Here is a 22,388-nt window from a genome sequence, read left to right as displayed (position 1 = left end):
TTTTTTGTTTTTGTTTTTGTTTTGTGAGGCACAAGCCTTACCTGTAGTAGTGATTTTTTCCCCCAAACACCACTCCATTAACAAAAACAAATAAATGCTCTCCCAAACCGCCAACACTAAAGAAACTCAATTCTCTTCTGGAGCAAGTTCGGTGCATTGTATTATGTATTTCACTTGCTCCTCATTTAGAGGAAGAGGACACAAGTAAGAAATTAAAGGCCACAATAAAGGACAGAAAGCATTAATTTCACATAAAAACATTAAACAATGATCTAAAGAAGAATCTAAGGGTAAGGGTGCAGGAGGGTGGTAGACGAGGGTAAATGGGATCCAATATATGGTGATGGAAGGAGAACTGACTCTGGCTGGTGAACACACAATGTGCTATATAGATGATGTATTACAGAATTGTACACTTGAAACCTGTGTAACTTTACTAACCATTGTCGCCCCAAGAAAATTTATTGAAAAAAAAAAAAAGAATCTATATTTTAAAATCATACTAGAAAGGAACTGCTCATTAAAAATAAAATTTTCAAATAATATTGGAACTGGAATGAAAAGAACAGTGAGGGTTTGAAGGCAGAGAAGCTGAAAGCTTTAAGGACCCTTGCCCCAGCTCCTCAGTTCCTATCTACCAATATTTTCCGTAACAAATTTTCCAACAAGGAGGAGTGTAACCTTCACCAACACTCACACATGACCTGACACTGTTGGGGAGAATATAACAAAATTCAGAAGAATGCTCTCTCTTATTCACTTTCGAATGAAAGAATGCCAAATAAAACTTGAAAAACCAGCACTGTGATCGCTCTCTGTTTTATAATATAAGCAGTTCATATTTTCTTTTTCACCCTTTACAAGGTATAATAAAACGAGTTCCCATAATCATAAAATAAAGATTCAAGTCACCTTGAGACCTAGAACGTTACCGTAATAGTATCCACCTGTTCTTTTTCATGTCATGTTTTCTTTTAAGTAAAAGCATCCTTAGAAGCAAGCGTTGGTATTAAGCATACCTCTGAACAAAAATGTTGAATTAAGCATATCTCTGAACAAAAAGATTATAAGGATAAAACCTGAATTCAAATTATTGTGAATAAGGGAAAAGATAATCAAGTACTTACACCTTTAATTGTGATGGAGCTAAATAATGCAAAACTGGCAATCTCAGTCAACACTTCTTTTCATGTAAACTTGAAGTTGAATGAGAAGACTGTGCCCTTTCTTTGAAATTGAGAATATATTCACAGGTTTCATTTCTTTTTACAGATACTGGCAATGAGAATAGAGAACTTGGCTGTCAGTAGTACATAGGTAAGTAGTCATTCTCCATGAGAAACAGAAATGCTCTGAAATTCCCCAGGGAAATGGGGAAGCAAAACGATGAAGTACGCAATACAAAGCAATGGCTAATCTGAATGAGACAAAAAGCCACTCTAAATATGCACACCATAAAAAATATGGCGATAGTATATACAGGAGAGAGAATGATTGAAAAGTCCCACACAGAAATATTAACAGTACACTGAATACATGATGAGGTGCTCAAATAATAATTTTCATGGCAACTTAGAGAAACGGGCTTAAACTTAACATGTGGCTGGTTAGTTATTTTTCTTTACCAAGAGATACAGCACAACATCAAACAGATACTTGTGAAAGGCTTGTCAGCTGAGAATCATCCAGCAATGGAAGATTCTAAATCTCATTCTCACATAATAGTGGGCTTACCTTGTGGCACACAGAAACATCCTAGATAACAACCTTCTGGCCAACTGAATGTCACATTCAGGAGTAGGGTAAAAAGTCATCACGCCCTGCTACTGCTCTTTCTGCTCCTCCCAAGGTTGCAAGGGCTTCCCTGACAATTCCACGCACCTCCAGTCAGACAGCCTGAACTGCCCAGAACTTGCTAAGCTTAGTGCAAGTGGGAGGGACCATCATTTTCCAGTCACCTCCGTAAACTGGCCAATTAAAATTCAATTCCTGCTCTACAGGGAAGAAGAGAAGGTGACTCTTAGTAACTTTTCCTGAGAAGAACCAGCATCTTAGACAATAGCAAGCAGCTTACCAATGCCAGAATTCTATTTTGTGGGCAGGAAGAGGAGGAAAGCAAGGAAAATTATCTGCTGATTAAAATGCATCAAACTGACATCAGGAAGTTTCCTTTGAATGATCTTCCCTGCTAAACCCATGCCCTCCTCCACAAGCAAAAATGCCACAGTCTGCAAAAGTGTGTGTTAACTGCTTTAAGTTTCCCACCGTTTGGTAGGCTACTGAAGCAGGGGTTCTATATCAACATCCACTGAAGCCTCCTAAAGCACTGTCCTCAAAACACTAAGTCAGCAAGGTGGGGATGGAACTCACTGCCAAGAGAAAAGTACCAGCTGAACTAACCTTGCTGCTCAACTGAGAATGAATTAGGAGTCAAACCCTGAGTTTCTATTATCCATTCATCTTGATTTACTTTGCAGAGCACAAAACATTTCACCAGGTATGGGTAAATGCTCAGTAATGAGATGACATCGATGTTATAATGATGGTGAAAACTGATGGTGGAAGGTGAGGGAGGCACAAGAAGTTCACGGAGAAAAGCACTGGCTCGGAAAACCTTGAGTTTTAAAGCTAGAATACTTAGTCTCCTCTACCAACTCATTGAACTATCCTAGCTTAAGGCTTGACAGATTTAAGGAGAAGTTTCTGCCAGGATAAGTTACATCATAGGATCCCTACTAAGTCAGATAAGAGAGAATTCAGGGGTCAAAGCAGCAAAGGAAGGTTGAGATTGGATCCGTGAGGAACAGTAAGCCCTGGGCCACTAAGATTCTCTTTCTCCAACTTGGTTTTTTGGTTGGTCCCTGTATACACTTGGGGGAAGGGAGCTTTTTCCTTTTGCTCTTTCTTTCTCTTATAAATAAGTGAGAAATCCTTTCTGGCTATTTTCCCTATGAAAAAAGAGCTAGATATACCTGTGGACCACTGGACTTGGAATTGGCTCATGAGGTGACCCCAGCACCTTTCAATTACAAAATCAGTGTATAGGCTTCTGTGATTTGTCACAAATTAGACTTCCTCAATGCCCACTACTAACGTCCTACCTCAACACTTGTAAGACTCTTAAGAAGAAGATAAGCACATCATGTCTGCTCTTTCTATGTGGAAGACCGACTTCAGTTACCTCACCCCTTTCCATATTTAGACCACAGCCAGCTCAGAAGATCTCCCAGTGACCAAAGCTGGAACAATCTGAGCAGTAAAATAAGTAACAGTGGGCCGGCCTGGTGGCTCAGGTGGTTGGAGCACAGTGCTCCTAACGCCAAGGTTACCGGTTCCCACATGGGCCAGTGAGCTGCACCCTCTACAGCTAAGACTGTGAACGATGGCTCTCCCTAGAGCTGGGCTGCCGTGAGCAGCCAGAGGTCGGTGTGTGCTGCCGTGGACTGCTGTGTGCTGCGGTGGACTGCTGTGCTGCCGTGGGCTACCATGAGCGGCTGGTGGCCAGCATAAGTGGCCAAGTGTGAGCGGCCTGCAGCCAGCGAGGGCTGCTGTGAGTGGCCGACCAAAGACTGGTGATCGACAACCCACTCGGGGGGAACGCAAGGTTTATCATACCAGCATGGGCCAGGGAGCTGTGTCCTGCACAACTAGACTGAAAAACAACGGCTTGAACCAGAGTGGGTGGGCGGAAGAAGCGGGGGGAAATAAATAAATAACAGTACTAGATTATAACCCACAGAGTAAAATATGACTCATATACGAAGGCGTCCTTGCTAATATAAATAGTTGAATAAATAAATAAGTGGGGGAAATAGGCAGCTGTTCCTTACAGAAGAATTCCAATGAATAAATGTAGAAAGAATGAAGGAAATACAGAATCTTTACAACATTAGAGTAATAATTGTCACACACAACATCCACAGATGCATGCTAAAATCAGTGGGAAAAGGTTGGACAGGAAACAGGATATTTGCATAGCCTCAAAGTTATCACTCCCAAGATATTTCTTAATTACGAAGAGACAATTACTAACTTTACGATGGAGAAACCTGGCAGACTTCACCTTAACCAAGGTTAACACCACCTGTAATACGTACCGACGACATCATGTAATCGCTGATAGGACACATCACTTCTGTGGTATTCTTTCCAAAAATGCATAACCTCAGTCTAATCATGAGACAATATCAGACCAACCCAAAGAGAAGGCATTCTACAAAATAATTGGCCCATACTCTTCAAAAGTGTCAAGGTCATAAAAGACAAAGGAAACACTGAAGAAACACCACAAATTAGAGACTAAGGAAACATGACAATTAACTACAACATAGGATTCTGGAACAGAAAAAGGACATTAGTAGGGGAAAATATTGGTAAAATCTGAATAAAGTCTATAGTTTATAAAGTCTTATAGTCAATTTCTTAGTTTTGATATTTGTGCTATGGTTATAAAAGATGTTAACGATGGGAAAAATACTAGGAAACCTCTAGTATTTTTGCAACTTTTTATGAGTAAATTATTTCAAAACAAAAAACAAAATGGGCAGAATTTAGGATTGGAATATAATTGAAGAACCCCTCCAGTTTCCAAGTTCAGTCCTACGTCAGTGACACGTGGGTTGCAGAGAGACCTCAGGGGATAGAAAAGAGTTAGGAAGTAGACTATTGTAAGGGCTTACGATATAGTTATGGAGAAAAGACGCACACGTAACACTCTTAGAGTATAAACAGTAAAAATTCCAGCCAATAGGACATGAGAAGGAGCAACACATGCAACACCCAGTGCATGACTTTATGAAAAGGAAACTGCTTGCCTGTCTGCTCCCTTACATCTCCCTTCACACACACACACACACACACACACACACACACACACACACACACGCACGCACTGGTTGGCCCGCTTTGATGATAGCCATGCCCATAAGGGCAACCCCAGCTTGCTTTAAAGACAATCTCTTTATGGTTCGGACACCAACTGGATACGCAGTTAGGTTCATTTGTTTCATCTAATTGTTAAGGATCCCTTTACAAACTATTTGAATGGTTTCAAGCTCAAACGCAGGTCTGTGTGATTGCAGGGCTCAAGCTCTTAACCCCCACTTAGTCTCTGCTCTTCCTGCCGTCACTGTCCTGGCTAATGGCCCCACGGCAGAAACTCAGGCTCACACTCTCTAATCTCCTTTCTCCCTTCCCCCACCCTCATTGCTATTGATCTACCTCCTAAATTCATCTGAAATCTGTCTCATCTCCTGTTCCATCACCAGTTGCTTTAGTTAAAGTCTTCGTCATTTTCCTCCCAGGTCAGCGCACAACTTTCTAACTATGAGTTTGTGGCCCTGAATACTCTGGCACTGATGCGACACTAGCCTACCAGTCCCGGGGAGTCTTACAACCAGAAGACTCTGGTTCTCTCCCTTTTGAAGAGTTTAGGATCCTGACTGGGCACAGCAACCACCTCGGGGCTTCTGCTTCTTCAGGCTGGCCCTAGAACAACCTCTGTCCGCTGGTTCTCCTGTAGTCAGAGCCCTCTGTGCCTCTTGGCCTGTCCTCCATCGGCACGTTCAAACTCTTTAAAAATCATTTTTCCAAATGAAATCTTACAGAGAACCTTACTGTAGACGCCAGATACAAGTGTTGTTTCATTATATAAAACATCACAAATACTTTGATGCATAAATTGCATATCCATAAACATGGAGACTTGCACACATCCAAATTCACAATGTGTACTTATTTATAATGCAAGTCCACGTGTCTACTTGAAAGAACTCCACAAACTGAAATCAGGACAATTGAAAACAAGGATAACCAACATTTGGTGAGGGCTTGAGATGTGCTTTTAAGCGTATCAGCACTTTCAATCTTTTCAGTCAACCTATGATTAGTTATTAAAGTCATTTTAGAGATTAGAAACGGCGAGAGCTTAAATAGTGTGGCTGAAGTGACACAGTAAGTGGCAGAATCACAATACAAATTCTAGGTAGTTTGATGCGATTGGTCCCATCTTACTCACTGTTACACGGGCTCTCACACGGGCACACAGCCTTCTGTGATGAAAACGATGATGAGCACGACAACCACAAGGGATCAGTATACCACCTCTTAGTATCTATTTTACCTAAAATTTAGGTCTCATTTCCTACGAGTGGGCTCAGTGCTAAGCGCTCTGATACCTTATCTCGCTGAATCCCCACGGTTGTCCTATGAAGTAGGTTCTGTTATGGCTGACTGTGGAGGCAACAGAGGATAGTTACTACGAGCTTGGTCACACTGTCTGAATTTGAATTGCCCACCTCCTAGTTGAATGCCCTGTACCAGTGCAAACCTCACAGGACTGGGGTGAGGCTGTGATGTGCTATGTACGCCAAGTCCTGGCACACCACCTTGCACACCAGAGCGCAGATAAGCAGCTGTGAATTTTTGTCAGGCTAACTTTGTGACCTCAGGACACTCCTCAATTAGACACAGCAAGAGAAGTTTTAAATGAATATCAGTTCAAAGATGAATCAATCGTGCTGCACGATTTAACACATTAGTCATTTCCAAGGTGGAAGAATATCTTGGTGTATCACTTTGGGTGTTTTTAACTATAGTTTTAAAAACAGTTCTGGAAATATATATATTTTTAAAGATACTTTAATCAAATTATTTGAGGGACTACCTCCCAGGAACTTTTGTGTTCTTCAGAACCTAGTTTGAAAACTGCCATTAAGATGGTTATTCCTCTGAACTCTCTTTTATCTGACCTCCTCTCTTTATGTCTCTCACTAGCCTGTGTCTGTACCGGCCTCGCCCCCAGTTCCCTCTCCCAGCAGGTGAGTTCCTTTTCTGAACCGCTTGGCACAGACCTCTGAGCCTCTTACCTGTGCTTCAGACGGAGCTTAGCTCCTCCTGACCAGGCTGCTTTCCTGTGCTGGGGGTCAGAGGTGAGGTGCTCTGGGCCAAAGGAGTCAGAGGTGCCAGTATCTGCAGGACGTGGGTCTGCACATGCATCTCTGGCCGAAAAAAAAAAAGGAAAATAGGAAGTTGAGTGGACGGTGTTCACTGCACAAGGGCACAAATGAATCTAACAGGAAACATGTGAAAATTAACCCTGGAGTTAGAGCAAAGCAACACAGCTAAGTGCAAAGTTCTAAGCTCGCACCCATGAAAGTTTTCTGCCGAAAAGAAGGCAAATCCACTACTGAGGGTCTTTATCCTTTCCTGTCTATGTTGCTATGAAGCAATAAAGTATGCTTCCGATCTTAGAATACCAGATTTTCCAACCAAGGGGGAAGAAAGAGAACTATTATGAAGGGAACTCCCCTATAATGCAGCATCCATTGGTGAGTGAAGAATTGGACTCACTGAAGCAAACTGTCAGGCGAGATGGTTCCCGGAAACCAAGTCCCGGCTGCCTCATTTCTCAGTGTTGCTGTACGGAGAGCAACCTCCACGCAGGGCAGCCTTGCTGTGTTCAGTGGGTGGCAAAGCACATGCCAGCTCCTCAGCCCAAACTATTTCAGATTGTTTGGATTCCACTGTGTTGGAGGCAAGCTTTTTGTGCGTCCCATTTCAATCCACCCTCAGTCCATAACACCATCCCCATAACTCATTTCCTCCTTCCTCCCAGGGAGTCCGAGAAAAATGTAAAGCCCCACGTGGCCACTGCATTCCGCCATCAGAAGAGGCCTACTGCCCCTCCTTAGGAGGAGAGTCCTGAATTTCCAAACGTCCTGCCAGCACCCGAGGCTCCCTCTTGATCAGACTGTCCCCGGCATCAGCTCTGAAGCAGGTTTCCATCATATTCCACTTTGCTAGGTACCAGTGGTGTGCTTTCATGGTCTGTCTTTAAAAATACTTCTAAGCCTCTGAGAGTAGACGGATGTGCCCTGAGCATATCTCCCGTAAGCAGGAATCTGAGAAGGTACCAACAAACATGTGCTGCTTCTCCTCTGCCTTGGCCGAGAGGGGTGGGATTACCGAATGGTGTTGATTTCTTTTCATTTCAGGACAGGGAGGGAGATGACCAGCGAGTCAACAGGGAGTTTCCATTTCTAAGCTAAAGTTTAATCTTTACCTTAATGATACCTAAGCACCATCACCTCCTTCTGTAGATTACTTTTCTCATCAAATGTAGGATTCCTCGCTTTGAATATATTCAGTATGACCCTGAACTTGAGGTTGTTACTTAGGAACTGAATGACAGTGGGCAAGTACACTCGGAGCCGCAGACTCCTCATCTGTGATGTGCAAATAATGGTCACGAGCCTGGCTCTGGAGCTGGCCTGTCTGAATTGGAGTCCTGGCTCTACCCACTGACCACCTCTGTGACTTTGTTCTCTCTGTGCCTCTGGTCTCTTATCTCTGAAATGGGCGCAAAACAACAAATACTTTCAGAGTGTTGATAAACTTAAACGGATCCAGGTAAAGCCCTTAGAATAGAGCCTGGCACATATTCAGCACTCAGAAAATTAATCACTATTATACCTATCTTGCAGACTTGCTATAAAGTTTCTAGATAATGTCTATTACTGCCTAGCTTACTGCCTGTGCGTTGTATGGTATGTGCATTGTCTGACTACAGTACCTTCATTCTAGAGCTCTTTTCAGCTAAGACGTTACGTAAAACAGACACACCTAAAAAGACCTATTTATTCTGGAAATAACAGCAAGAAGAGCCTTGGCTGGAGAATTAACATGTCAGGGCCTGTTGCAGAATTCCTCCATTAGGATTCCTTATACAATCCGCAGAGGCACCAACCCCAGTGGCCGTCTGGCTTACGCTCAGGAGGAAAGTAGTTTCCAATATGTCTCACCATCAAATGATCCATTCCAACAGCAAGTTCTCCTTGCCAGCTCTTCCCTAGACCCTAATGTCTTCGGTTAGAGGAAAACAAAGACCAGGCCTGAGCTCTCACAAAACCTTTGTGGCATCTAATAACTTCCTCATTTTTGGCTTACACCACAATTGTTGGCTCTGTCCTTTCTCCACAACGGCTGAGCCCATTATTTCTCTGCCCTTGTCCACTCCCCCGTCCTGGGAGGCACCCAGGACAGAAGGCCCAGGGGTGCACTGTCATAGTGAAGGGCTGGCAGGACGTGCCGGCGAGTGGAAAGAGATGGAAGCATGAAGAAAATGACATTGTCTCCTCATTTTAAGGATTATTAACGCATGATTCTTTTCCACCCTAGGAAAGCAGAGACCAGCACCCGGACTGATCTCCATGGCCACGTTGCCCCGTCACCTGCCACCTCCAGGGAGCCAGCTGAGGTTAGCAGCTGGGCGTGAGTGTTTGTGGAAACCCTTGTTGCTTGCTGCTGACTGCAATCCCCAGGATGAGTCAGAGTCAGCCTCCCTGCTCCTCTTTGCCTCCCCTCACCCTGGTTGGGCTAGTGCTGGAGGCCCCGAGTAGACGGGCTAAATGCACTACACCAACTAGCAAACAGGCTGGAGACAGCGCAGGAAGAATCGCCAGCGCCCAGAGTGCACCTTTTCTGCTTTAAACTCTTCCTGGAATAATCTGGACAACAAATAAACATTTAAAATCCATATATTCTAGTGAAAAGAAATTACACAGTGAATCCAGTTGGAGAATAGTCCTGGAATGAGTGTTGGGAAGCCTACTGTCTGTACATTGAACTCGAGCTGTCTCCAGAATCACATTTTTCTGCCCACCTGAGGTGACTGTGCTACCTGCCTCACAACAGGCCAGAACTGACCAAGCCTGCTATGTGCTTTGATCTCGTCAGGAAATGGTGCTACAATGGTACCACCTGACTGAGGCAGCTTATTCCAAGTCTCCCTACAAAAGGATATGGGCACTTTCCCGTGTGTCAGAAATTAGTCCCATAACTCCTCTATAAAGACAAGAACTAGTATTTTGGCCCCGTTTTCCAGGTAAACAACCCGAGGTACTGAGAGGTTGCATATTTTTGCTCAAATTACATATGGAATCACACTCACTTGGGACAAAAATCACTGACAACCACTCTTTTTCCTTTCAGTTCAGCAGTTTCAAAATCTTTCCGTTTGCCACAAATTCGATAGGCCTTGGAATTACTAGCCCAGATTTGGTCAGAATAGGTAGGGAATGGTAATGGAGCCATTAATTCAGCATGTTACCAACTAAGCTTATTTTTACTTAAAAGATACTCAAAGGTACATTGTTTTACTTAAAGATACCCAAAGGAAAAAAATAAAATAAAATACATTGTAAAAGCCATGGAATCAATGAAACCGCTTCAAGTGAAGAATACAGAAATAAACCGGATTAACCTCCAGCGTTAAGAGTGCTACTTCCAGATTCCTGAGAGGTACAGCCGTCTCCTGGCTTTTGCACATTCACCCTTTAGGTTTCAGTTTGGGCATCATTTCCTCTGGTTGCAGGTCAGGGTGAGGTGACCCCTTGCACTACAGCAGAGCAGCACACTGGCTATAAATGTGCATTTCAAAGTGCAATTCCCAGTGCTTTCTGCCCGCCTGTTTGCTGGGCTCTCCCTTCCGCTACAAGCTCAGAAAGGCAAGCACGCCAGCTGGGTGCCTGGCACAGGGCGGCACAACAAATGACATACTGCTAAATGTTCGCCAGATCGATAACCTTTCTTCCCGCCTATTTCCTTTTAGTTCACAAGTGAACTGCTGGCAAAACTAGTGAGAGGTTTGGGGGTGTGGGGGGGTTGCTTTTATATCGTTTCTTGCTGTTCTCCAGTCTCAATATCACGAACGGTGAAGGATGAAAGGAATCGAAGCTGACCTGAGAAGGGAGAGCAGGGGCTAAAAAAAAATTGCTGTGATCCACAATCCCAGTTGTCATCTTTCTTCCCCAAACAGTTAAGAAACAAGAAATCCTAGTCAGACACTTACGTATTTCTCCTTCCTGCAATGGGTACATTCATATTTTCTCCCTGCCCCCAACAGTTATAATGACTGAATATACACTGACTGCTTTACTATTTGATATTTTAATAGTGCTTGCTCACTGTTTTCTAAACTGAGTTTCAGCCAATACAAGAAGAAAAGGTTTGGGACTATTCTGTTCCTGTGGCTCTCTTGGATACCACGCAACTTGGGGCAGGACTAGGGAAGCTGAGGGGAAGCCTTAAGGAAAGGGGCGGGCCCTATTAAAATTGTCTCTCCCCATCCCTTTAGTTCCTGTTTTCTACTGAGTTTAGTTTTATTCTGTCCTTGGGGGGTAAAGGGAGTCTGGAATCATGTCTCCTTGGCATGGACTATTACAAGCTTAGGAAATGCGTGGTTTATCTGTTAGAATCAGCAGTTTCTTCCTTTCTGTTGTGTTTCGTCCACTAGGGAACAGTTTCCTAACTGACCACTTCCACTCCTGTCTTCCCCCAATCCAGTATTTACCAGGCAGCCAACATACCCTTGAAAAATGCAAATGGATCAGTTATTCTCTAATAAAGCCCTAGCATAGCTTCCCCCCGAGCTTCAGATAAAATCCCAGTTTATTAACTTGGCCTGAGGCCTCCAGTGGCCTGGCTGCTGCCCACACCAGCCGTAAACATCATCCCTCCCCGACCTCACTGGCCCGCCTGGAGCTCCCAAAGCCCTTCAAGCTCTTCACTTTCACACACGCTGTTCCCTCTGCCTGAAATAGTCTTCCTCCCACTTGGTCACTTGGTTGGCTCCTCCTCAGTCTTCCGGTCCCATGACACTGGGTCCTCAGAGACCACCATCTACCGCAAATAGGTTCTTTCCTGGCACTCGGTCTTTTCCTTCACTGCACTTATGGCTGAGTGTAACCGTTCACTTGCTCATGGTGTGCTTCTTCTACCAGACAGTAAACTCACTGAGTCAGGGGCCTCAGCTAGCTTTTCTTCAGTTTTGTTGTTTTAAACCATTGCACACTCTGGACCCAGCACAGTGAATGGCTCATGGTAGGCACACAATACAGATTTGTCGAATGAGTCATAGGAGATTGTAAAAGAATTAATTGTGTCATGCATACAGAATGGAGCTCTGTACCTTTGTTAAAGCATTAATTTTTTTTATATACACATTTTGGGGAAGGTAGGATCTCTTCCCTTTAATCAATTTCTATATAAGGTTGTGAGTCAGTTTCCTTGTGAAAATATGTATAATTGGGCCCTAACTGTTGATCCATCTCATTAGCAGCTGGCTTTCGTGGGGTAGCAAGGACCTGGCTTAGGGGGGTATGGCCGAGCACTTTGAAAAACAGCTGGCCCAGCTGGGCAGTTTTGCTGCCTTCTGTTTCGAAGCCGCCAAGATGCTTTTTGAGATTAAGCAGACAGAAGTACATTTACACAGGACTAAGTTTGTTCTCAGAGCCTTTTGGAGAAATTCCTTTGGATTTAGGCTGGGTGCATGTGTGTACTGTTTTCATAATTTGCCTTATTAAAAGTCGTATTCTTAGTGTCCTGTTTTTCTTCTTCTTTTGATCCTGCTCCATGTCCATCATGCATGAAGCTGGACTTCCTGTCATCTCTCTACCCTGTCAGCAGGTCTCTGGTGTCATCACCTTAGGTTCCTTGGCACTTGTCCTTTCAGTCTCCAGCAGGCACAAGGCTTGAATTCCTGGCTTTTTCAGTGTCGGCAGGAAGATTTTAAGAACCGATGCTGTTGGGTACAGATTTCTGTTCTTAGCCTAACATAGCTGGTCTTCCTTTTCTGATGGCTGAGCATTTACCAAAAGTTTCACATTCTCAGTGAATTGCCGTTTCTTTAGAAACCCCTGGTTCCTGTTACCGACCTGTGGTACCTACACATTTAGTCTTAACTTCTGGGTCACTATCCCCTCATTACTCTCCTTTTTCTGCTTTTTGAATCTATCTAGGAAGCTTGCTCTGTATCCCTTCAGGCCTGTCTCCTCTCCGGTGCTTTCCATCGTGACACTTACTTGTCCTTAAAACCTCCTTTGTCTTTTGGCTCACCCACCCAACCTGTAATAACAGCTTGGTTATCACAGGAGGGCCACACTTGTCCCTTCACCCAAGCACAGATGTACATCTACGTCTCAGACCCATGTCCATTTGTACCTCCCATTCCTCTTGCTGCTGCTTTTTCTCAGTTAATATCCCCTGAAACTGCCCAAATGAATCTACATGTATAGTTTATACCACTGAAATATCATATATCTGATTCTTAAACCATGAGCGTAACTCTCACGAGATCTTAGCCAATAACCTCTATGTCAACCTTGCACAAAGACTGGAAAAGGTGGGGTAGGGGGAAAAGCCAAATCTTTTAACCTAACTAATAAATATTTCATCTGCTTCAGATTTACTTTTGACTTCAATCCCTCCACCCACTGATGTCTGTAACAGCGATCCCAGGCAACTGCGTAAGAAAACCAAGGGTCCTCATGAGAGGCCCTCTAGTTAAACTGATGATAAGGCCACCACTGGAGGGGCACGGTACTCTCTACAAACACTCAGAGCCTGACCTTAAATCAACTCTGATCAGTGGCAGGCTGGATGATATGTATAAACAATATGGATTCTGGAGCCTGCTGCTCAGGTTCCTGTTCCGGCTCTCCCATCTAACAGGTGTTTGACCTTGAGCAGGTCACTTAACCTCTTGTGCTGTAGTTTCCTCCCTTATAAAATAAGATAATAACAGCACCTGCATCAAAGGGTAGTTGTAAAGCTTGAATGAATTGATGTATGTAAAGCACTTGGAACAGTGCCCAGCAATAAATGGTATCTTCTTACCCATAGAATGGGAATTTACATTTACGGGGCACATGGTACGTACTAGATACTATGCTTTAAAAAGTTAGTCAGTTAATTTTCCTATCTGACACAGTGATGACTCTCATTTTACAGGTACAGAAAGCAAAATGAAATGAAACAAGTGGAAAAAGGAATGGCCCAAGGCCACACCCTCTCTACTCCACCCTTCATTAAATACCTCTGAGGATAAGTGGGCTTTGAATACTTTTTCTTAAGCATCAGCCACATACCAAGTCATGCATGCCTGTCATTTCTCCCACATTGCCCTTTGCTACTCAGATCAGACAAACAGATATGCATGAAAACAAAAGACCAGAAAATATACCAAAATGTTACTAAGTGTTAAGTAACATTTACTTAACACTTAGTAAATGTTACTTAGTAAATGTTACTTAACACTTAAAAGTGTTACTAAATGTTACAAAGTGATAAGACTTTGGGTGGTATTTTTCTTCTCTTGTTCTGTATCTTGCCAATTGTTTACAATTAACATTTATCATTTTAATTATCAGAAAAAGTAAATTAGCCTTATGTTTTTCCTAACTAGAATGAGTCTAGGAGTCTAATTTCTCCGTATTTTTAAATGAAAATTTTGGTCAGGAAATGGAAGTGGATGTACCTATCCTGGGAGCCAGTTCAGGTAGTGGGAAGACTTCATGCTGTGGCAGGATTTACTTTGGGAGCTTCAGCAAACGTTGAAAATACTCATTGGAGGAGGAAGCAGGATTTCTGGGAAAGCAGTATCAACAGAAGGAGACAAATACTTCCTCGGAAAATTCAGCCTCTGCCTTTCTTCCCCTACCCTCTCTAGTGTTCCCAAAGAACCATACAAATCTCTACAGTTCCTTACTTCAACATCGTACATTATGGCTTGAAAGCACCTTCCTTACATTATTCCATTTGGCCCCATAATAACCCTCAAGAGCAAACACAGCACATTATTTATCCCCATTTAGCAGATATAGACAGCCTCATAGAGGAACAGTTACTTGCTCAAGGTCAGGGCTTGTAAGTTGCCTGTTGGTACATGAAGCCAGGGTCCCTCACTCTATCTTTCACGCTCTCTGTCTTATGTCACACTGACTTTGGATTCCACCATCCTAAACGTCCACTGACACGGGTGGCAAACATTTAATACCAAAAGCTTTCAAGGGAAAGCTTCTTCCGAAGAAAGTGGAGGTATTGCAATTCAGATGGGACCCGTATTTATCCCTAACCCAACTGTCCCTAGATCTTGAGAAATGATGAGGCCAGATTTTGAAGGACTCCCCATCTTTACCCCTGCCACCAGACTGCTTTTGTGCTCTCGACTTGGAACTTCCTAACACTGGTCACACTGCTGAAATGATACAGGACATGTTTCATGCTAAAACTCAGAGCCCACTTCTATACACAGCTCTGATCACCCATTCAAAATCAACAATCACCAAGGGTCGACCATGGACCACACAATGGACTAGGCATTGGGCTTGCAATGGTGGCAAAGGGACATGATCCCTCCCTCTGTAAAATTACAAATTAATGGGGAACACAGACAACATAACTGTATAAATACATAATTACAAACCATGGTAAGTGCTAGAGAGATAGATGGAGTACACAAGACCGTAAGAATAGTCCACTCAGCATGGCTCCCTCTCCTTTCCATTCACTCTTACATTGTCTGAATCTATGCTTGTTTCCCTCCAATCACATGCCTCAAGGAGAGCAGGTATCAAAGCAGCAGTCTCAGAAGTTGTAATTACCTTATGGAATGGGCCAAACCAGGTTGGATGCTAAATTATTACCTGTGCAGTTCATTGTAATCTTCACAACCAATCTCTAAAGCAGGCACTTTTATGCTATTACATCCCTAATTTACACACAAGGAAACTGAGACTCAGAGAAGCAGAGGAAATTGCTCAGGCTCAGTGGAATAAGAATTTGAATCCACATCTGGGTGATGACAAAGTCTGTGCTCCCAACCACTAGGCAGTGGACCCTTGAACAACATGGGTTTGAACTGCACAGGTCCACTTATACGTGGATTCTTTTCAATAAATACTGTACATGTATTTTCTCTTTCTTAGGATTTTCTTAATAGTTCCTTTTCTCTAACTTACTTTATTGTAAGAATACAGTATTTAATACATGTAACATACAAACTGTTAATCGGCTCTTTGTTATTGGCAAGCTTTCCAGTCAACAGTAGGCTACTAGTAACTAAGTTTCATGGGAGTCCAAAGTTATATGCAGATTTTCAACTGTGTGTAGGGGGGTGGGGGGTGGTTGGTGCCCCTAACCCCTGCATTTTTCAAGGATCAATTGTAGTCCTAATTGTATTCAGTTTCTCTTTCCTTCCTTGACCAGCTACGGTGCTGGTCCACCACTTCTATATGGTGTCCTCTTCCAAGAGAAGATGCCCAATAAATATTTGTTTAATAAAAACATGCTCTGAGGGCACACTGGGCAGCTTCCTGGTGGGCTCCCTGCAGTGGTCTACCCTATCTCGTCTGGATGAGGATTGCTGTCTTCCTAGAGTGAACTTCTATTGCTGATGCTCTGCCTGGACCAGAGCAGTGCGGTGCTGGCCTGCTGGGGCAGGTGAGGAGGGACGCACAGACTATAACGCAACCAATACCCACACCCCCAGCTGAGACAGCAAAGGGCACGTGAAATAATCTTGACATCCTGCACCATGGGGCCCTACTAGAAGGGCAGTGTTGGGGCCAAATAGAACATGTCCTGGTCCAAATTCCTCTGACATGCCTCTCCCAGACCATGCTATATGGTGTAGTACCAGTAATGACCTCTAGGACTGCGTGTAGAAAAGGATCCACGCGTACTTTTGAGAGGAGCAAGAGAGGAAAGAGAACAAGCAGCATCATGGTGGAAGTTACAGGAAACTAGGTTTGGCAATGCTTACTCCCTTATTTCCACAAAACATTAGGAACAGGCAGTTTGAAGGGTTAAATAGTCACTGAAATGGCCATATATGCACACACTATTTATACAGGGAGACAGGATTGGCCCAGCAGCCAGGAGACCTGCACCAAGTTTGTCTATATGAGTTTTAAGGTTCCGAATCCCAAGTGAGAAAACATCATCTCTAACTACCCCATGCAGCAGTGATGAGCACTTTCTACGTGCAGACTCCACGTTGGAGTCTGTGTGGAATAAAAGACAGCTTCTGACCTCTAGTCTCGCTGGAGAGACACACAGGATTTGGAGCCAGATCCACCTGGGTTCCCATGTGCGCTCTGCCAGTCTCTGGCCACTATTCTCTCTGAGCCTCAGGTCCTCATCTGTAACAAAGGGGAGAAGTATTATCTGCCTGGTGGCAGTGCTCTGAGATCCAATGCGCCTGGTCTGTGATAATCCCTATAAGATGGGAGGCTATTATTCCTCAGTCAAAACGGCCTCTGTGAGATGAATAGGGGAAGTCACCCAAGGATGTGTCAGGATGGCGGTGTCACCATGGGCTCTTTAATTCCTTTAAAAGGGAAAGTACAAGTGTCTAAAGCATTTGGGGAGGGATATAAATATTTGAAGCCTAAGTGGAGGTTTTTGCATATAAGAACAGGAAATACGGGGGCATCACCTGGGTCCCTTACGAACAGACTAGCACAGAGGACCCAGCAACTGGTGTGAAAGAAATGGTTCCTCAAGTGTCAAGGATGACAGAATTCGTCCGAGGAGTTCTTCTAGAGGTCTCCTCTCACCAGAGGGAGCTTCAGGTACTGGGCAGGGATGGCATTTCAGTGAATGGATCTGCAAGGCTGTTTTAAAAACATGAGGTTTTAAAAACAAGGCTGTTTCATATATACGGTAATAGAAGACCACTAGACTTTGTGTGGTGAGCACACAATACAGTACACAGATACTGAATTATAAGGTACAACTGTACCTTATATAATGATATTAACAACCAATGTTACCTCGATAAATTTAATAAGTGAAAAAACATAATGGGCTTGGGCGCAGCTTGTTTAGCCCCTGGAGTCCTCCCACCTTAGGATCTGGTGCAGGAGACCCCCTCCACACCCGCAGGCAGGAGGAGGTAGAGGCACTGGTTCTGGCGCGTCCCTGGGCTCGCAATGTGGTCTGTGGGAGCCAGGGTTTCTCCCTCCCATCTACTTGCAAATAACTTGCTCCTGTCCTAGACCTGCCTAGAGAAGAGGGGTGGACATTAAAAATGTAAATGGAGACTGTCATTCATTGGGAGAAAATAGGTCCCTTGCTAAATTTGGCATCAGCTGAGGAATCTTAGCAAAAATGAACTCACCCTCCTTGTCTGTGAGGGAGGCCTAATCCTTATTTTGCCCAAGAGGATTATTGGGTCTTAGAAAGAAGCTCACATGCACTTTTTTTTAAAGCTCGTGCCAACTGTATTAGTGTCCACAATACCCAAGATTCGTTCTGCTTTTTAGCATAGATAATAGGCATTCTATGCTATTTAAATGCCTCCAAATCTCAGACCTAAATGTTTCCAACCTTTGCTATCACCCAAAGCAAAATTCTCTGTCTCCTAAGCTTTCTCCCAGCTGTTGCTTTATATTCTTTGGAAGCACAGTTTAAATGGAAAGCAAGGTACCCAAATGCAGCCCATTTGTGGAAAAGTCATTGTCTGTGGTTTACATTGTTTGTGGTTTCAAGGTGTTCGTAACTATGGTTCCACGGATTGAGTTTCTATTTATACCATCATTTTTCCTTTCCTTTGGTTACTATAGGGTTAGTGTAACACAGTCTAGATAAGAGTGCTTTCTTTTTTAAAATCCTGTCCCTACGCACCCCAACACTATATTATTCTCTTCATGGGAAATCCTGGACCCACTGACATATATAACATGAAAGTGGGACTGACAAAAATCTATGTCCTTAGTTTTAGTTTAGCCTGGCATTTTCAAAACGTCATTTAAAATTATAACAAACCGGCACCTGTGTTGGGCTTTACAATTTACAAAGTATTTTTAGATAACACATTTAATCATCATAACAATCCTATGAAGTATTGTCCCCCTTTCACAGAAATGGAAACCGAAGCACAGGTCATTTAAATAAGTTGCTCAAGATCACAGAGGGCCCCAACATATCATAAGGCTCCAAAGGATTCCCTGCACCACCGGCTACAAAAATCGCATCACCTAAGGGCTTAGTGAGCATTTATAGGTCTGAAAGATCTCTACAAAACAGAGCTGCCTCATCCCAAGAGCATAACAATTCTTCAAGTATTGTCTTCCTTAGAAGTGATGATTTTTAGTGGTTTATACTGATAACTACTGTTCCTTACCCTCACTACCAAGGCTGCTTAATTTCCACCTGTAGTTACAATTCCTGTCTTAAATCTGGGGCCAACTGACTCCAAATGAGAAGGGATTTAAGCCTCCAAGCAGTATCTCAGGAGGCAGCTTCAAGACAAACTCTTAGGAAGCTGTGTTCTCATCTTAAATCCCATGCATTCCCCCAGTTCCAGTGCCTGCCTGGTCTTCCAGGTTGGATGAAAACGGACCTTTGATACCAATTCCTTCCAGACCAAAGCCTGGCCTTGTTAATGTCCACTAACCCATAAACAGATGGTACTGGGAACCAAAGCTGAAGGCAAGGCAGGTAGAGAAGCTTTACCTGACTGGGCAGAGCAGGTCTTTCCCCCTCCACTGGGCACTAACACAGAGAAGGGGTGGGCATTGGGCAGGAGTTTGGCAGGTCCTGGGGCAGCCAGGCCAGGACAGCCTAAGCGGGAAATAGCCTATGGGCTATACCCCTTGTCTCCCCTCCCACTGCAACCCCAACACACCAAGCCTGGGAAAGGTACAGAACCCACAACAAAGAAAAGGTACTGGACTGTGACCCCATGTCACGAATCCAGCTGCAGATCCAGCTGCAGATCGGTGGCCTCCGCCCCAGCCAGACCGGGCTCAGTGGGGGAGGCAGCCCTCTCACTAAGGCATTCCAGCTGCTAGTGGAGAAGAGGTAACCATGGGAACCTACACAAAGGGCTTAAAGCTGAGGAAAAGAGGCTGGAGGCGATGGTGAAGAGGCAGAGAGGGACTTCAAGTGACATTGCTGCAGTTCTCCTAACTTTAACCATGTGCATATCTATTGTGAGTCAGACTGAGACAAGTGGAGCTTGCACACGGCAAAGCAGCCTCGAGACGTCGGGGACAACAGGGCGCTCAGATCCTTACAGGTTCTGCCTTCAGATTTCTTCTCTTCCCTTCAGAGAGCAGAGCCCTAAAAGAATTGGCCCTGAGATAGTGTGGCTTACTGGGGTGGACAGAACTGCTGCACCCTGACATTCCTTCAAACACAGGGCTGCAAGAGCCCTTTGCAATGGGGCTCCTCTCCACACCCCCTGGCTTCAGCCCATTGCCCCCGGTGGCACCTCCTCTGTATGCTGGGGGGATTCTCTGGTGGGACTGTAAACGGACCTGGTCCCACTTGGGTGGTTGGCTAAAAGGTTCTGAGATTCCGGGTGTCTAGCTAGCTGTACCACGAAGGAGAGGCTTGAGCATTGAGACATTAACACAGAGCACCTTAGTGCGATTAAGTGAAAAGGCTGATGTCTAATAGGAAATTGTGTCCTATATTTATTTAACTACATTTTCCCGGACATCTACACATTATTTTAATAAATTGGCCAATGTGACTTCTTACATCTTCATCAAATAGGGTTCTCACCCTACCACCTGGGATTTATTTTTACTTCAAGTTCTAGCTCAGGGTTCTCTCGAATGGAACTGAAGGAATGCCAATGGAAACAGGGAATATAAAATATCCTGGGTCAATAGTTTACTTTTCCTCTGACTGTGACGGGGCTCTGGAACATATTTCTCACCTTGGCTTCCTTGGGAGACCAAGATAATATTGCATCTATGCCAATTCCCAAACACGCTTCGTGAAGTCTAGGTTGAATCCTAACAGGCAGCCGGGTTCTCCACATTCTTTGTTCACAAACTGACTTAACTGGAGTCCCTGGGGTGGGTACGGGTGAAGGACAATGTCAAACAGGGCCACTAACAGGCAGACTTTTAAGGGTTGGGGAAAGAACCTGACAAGTTCATTAGTGCCTCTCCTGCAACCCTCCCTCCCTCCAGCAACAAGGTAGTAGGTAAATGCATTTCCATATAAGAACACACTCAGGAGTGGACCGATCCCTGCCCCACCAGTATTCACTTGTAGGCGGCCCATAATGGACACTACCACCACTTATCGATGTTACTTACTCCCTGCAGCAATTAAACCTTAAAATAATTCTACCTAAAAGGGAAAAGTAACAGACATTTCTTATGGGCCTCATCAGTTGAGAGGCAGGATCGTGTCAGGTTCCAACCCTGAAACCTCCACGCCCTCAGCAAGCTATTTCACCTTCTATGTTGTGAGCTTCCTCCCCTTTAAAAGGGGACAGTAACAGAGCGCAGCTTGTAGGATTGTGAGGAAGGCACAAGGAGAGTTTCAGACAGGGCTTGATTCTTAACAACTACTCGATAAATATTGGGAATTAACACCACCAGATATCAGGCTAGTTATTTTTACATGTATTTTTGTCATTTAATCCTTTTAACAGCTTTAATTTGATAAGTAGTAATACCTCTTTCAAGGTATCATTACTACCATTTTGCAGATGAGGAAACTCAGGCTCACAGAATTTAAGAACGTGACCTAAATTACTTAGTAGGTAGCAGAGCTCAGATTCAAACCTAGGACATCCTGTCTCCACAGTCTAGACCTTTCCACTACATTTATACAAGACTATGTTGCCGTTTTCAGTAAGGAATAATAACAAGAGAAAACCTTAGCAAGAAACTCTGTTGTTTAAGACAATAGCACCAATGAAAAAAGAACCAGGATTTTAAACCTCCACCATTAGCAGGAGGTTTTAAAAACAAAGAAACAAAAAAAACCCAACAAGACTAACCTAAGACAGAGCCCTCTGCTCTGAAAAAAGTTTCAAGAGAAGTGGAATATGGAGTATGTTACAAGATCCTTGATAATATTAAATGAGATGACTTTCACAAAAAGTGCAATAATTTCATCACGAACACCAAAAAACCCCACATGTGTAGAACCTTTGAATGTAAAATGTCTTATTATTCATCATTCAATTCCCAGAGGCTAATAATACATTCTCAGTAAATGTTTGATGTTCACTGAATGAATTAAATCAACCCAACAATAAAATAGCTCTGTTGGAGCTGGCCAAGTATATAAAACGTCTTTCTCAAACACTTTGTTGAACTTAAAAATAACCAAAGCTTACTATATTAAGTAAACTCCTATAATATCATATTTATCACTCTGTCCAACGTATTTTACTGAAAACTCAAATTATATAACTTTTCCCTTTAAAAAAGCACAATATTAATTTGATACAGAGATCAAGAGTTGTTTTCCACCTACAGTTTTAGAAAGAGGATGTAACATGTAACCCTTTCACCTGGATTCTCAGAGGATGCTCAACTTTAACTAGTATCATTATACCAGGCCTCAAAAACAGAGGGGCTTGCCTAGTGGGTATTTCCTCTCTTTGGGGTTTACCTGTGTTGGCAAAGCAAAGCCCCAGTGGTATTTTGAAGAGGTGGGCAAGAACTTTAAATTCCCTCCAACCTCAAAAAAGGACCCATTAAAAAGAAGACACATATAATGCTAAGGATATTGGTTAATATGCTACAAGATCTTTGATAATATTAAATGAGATGGCTTTCACAAAAAGTGCA

The 22,388-nt window shown here is 43.5% G+C and overlaps 1 protein-coding gene across 6 annotated transcripts in view; it reads right to left on the bottom strand.

The window, feature by feature from the left end:
- SHROOM3 (shroom family member 3) overlaps positions 1-22,388 on the bottom strand; it is a 289,238-nt gene that overhangs the window by 51,793 nt on the left and 215,057 nt on the right. For 5 of the 6 annotated variants that reach the window (XM_033105947.1, XM_033105949.1, XM_033105950.1 and 2 more), the window contains one exon: positions 6,867-6,998. In XM_033105947.1, coding sequence (XP_032961838.1) covers positions 6,867-6,998 — 132 coding nt within the window. Of the gene's footprint in view, positions 1-6,866; positions 6,999-16,869; positions 16,980-22,388 lie in introns of those variants that run through there. The other variant, XM_033105952.1, reaches the window with a different exon arrangement.

Source organism: Rhinolophus ferrumequinum, chromosome 5 (assembly GCF_004115265.2).
Source record: "Rhinolophus ferrumequinum isolate MPI-CBG mRhiFer1 chromosome 5, mRhiFer1_v1.p, whole genome shotgun sequence".
NCBI classification, from domain to species: domain Eukaryota; kingdom Metazoa; phylum Chordata; class Mammalia; order Chiroptera; family Rhinolophidae; genus Rhinolophus; species Rhinolophus ferrumequinum.
The sequence above is the reverse complement of the archived record's forward strand: the minus strand, read 5'-3'. Positions and strand labels throughout refer to the sequence as shown.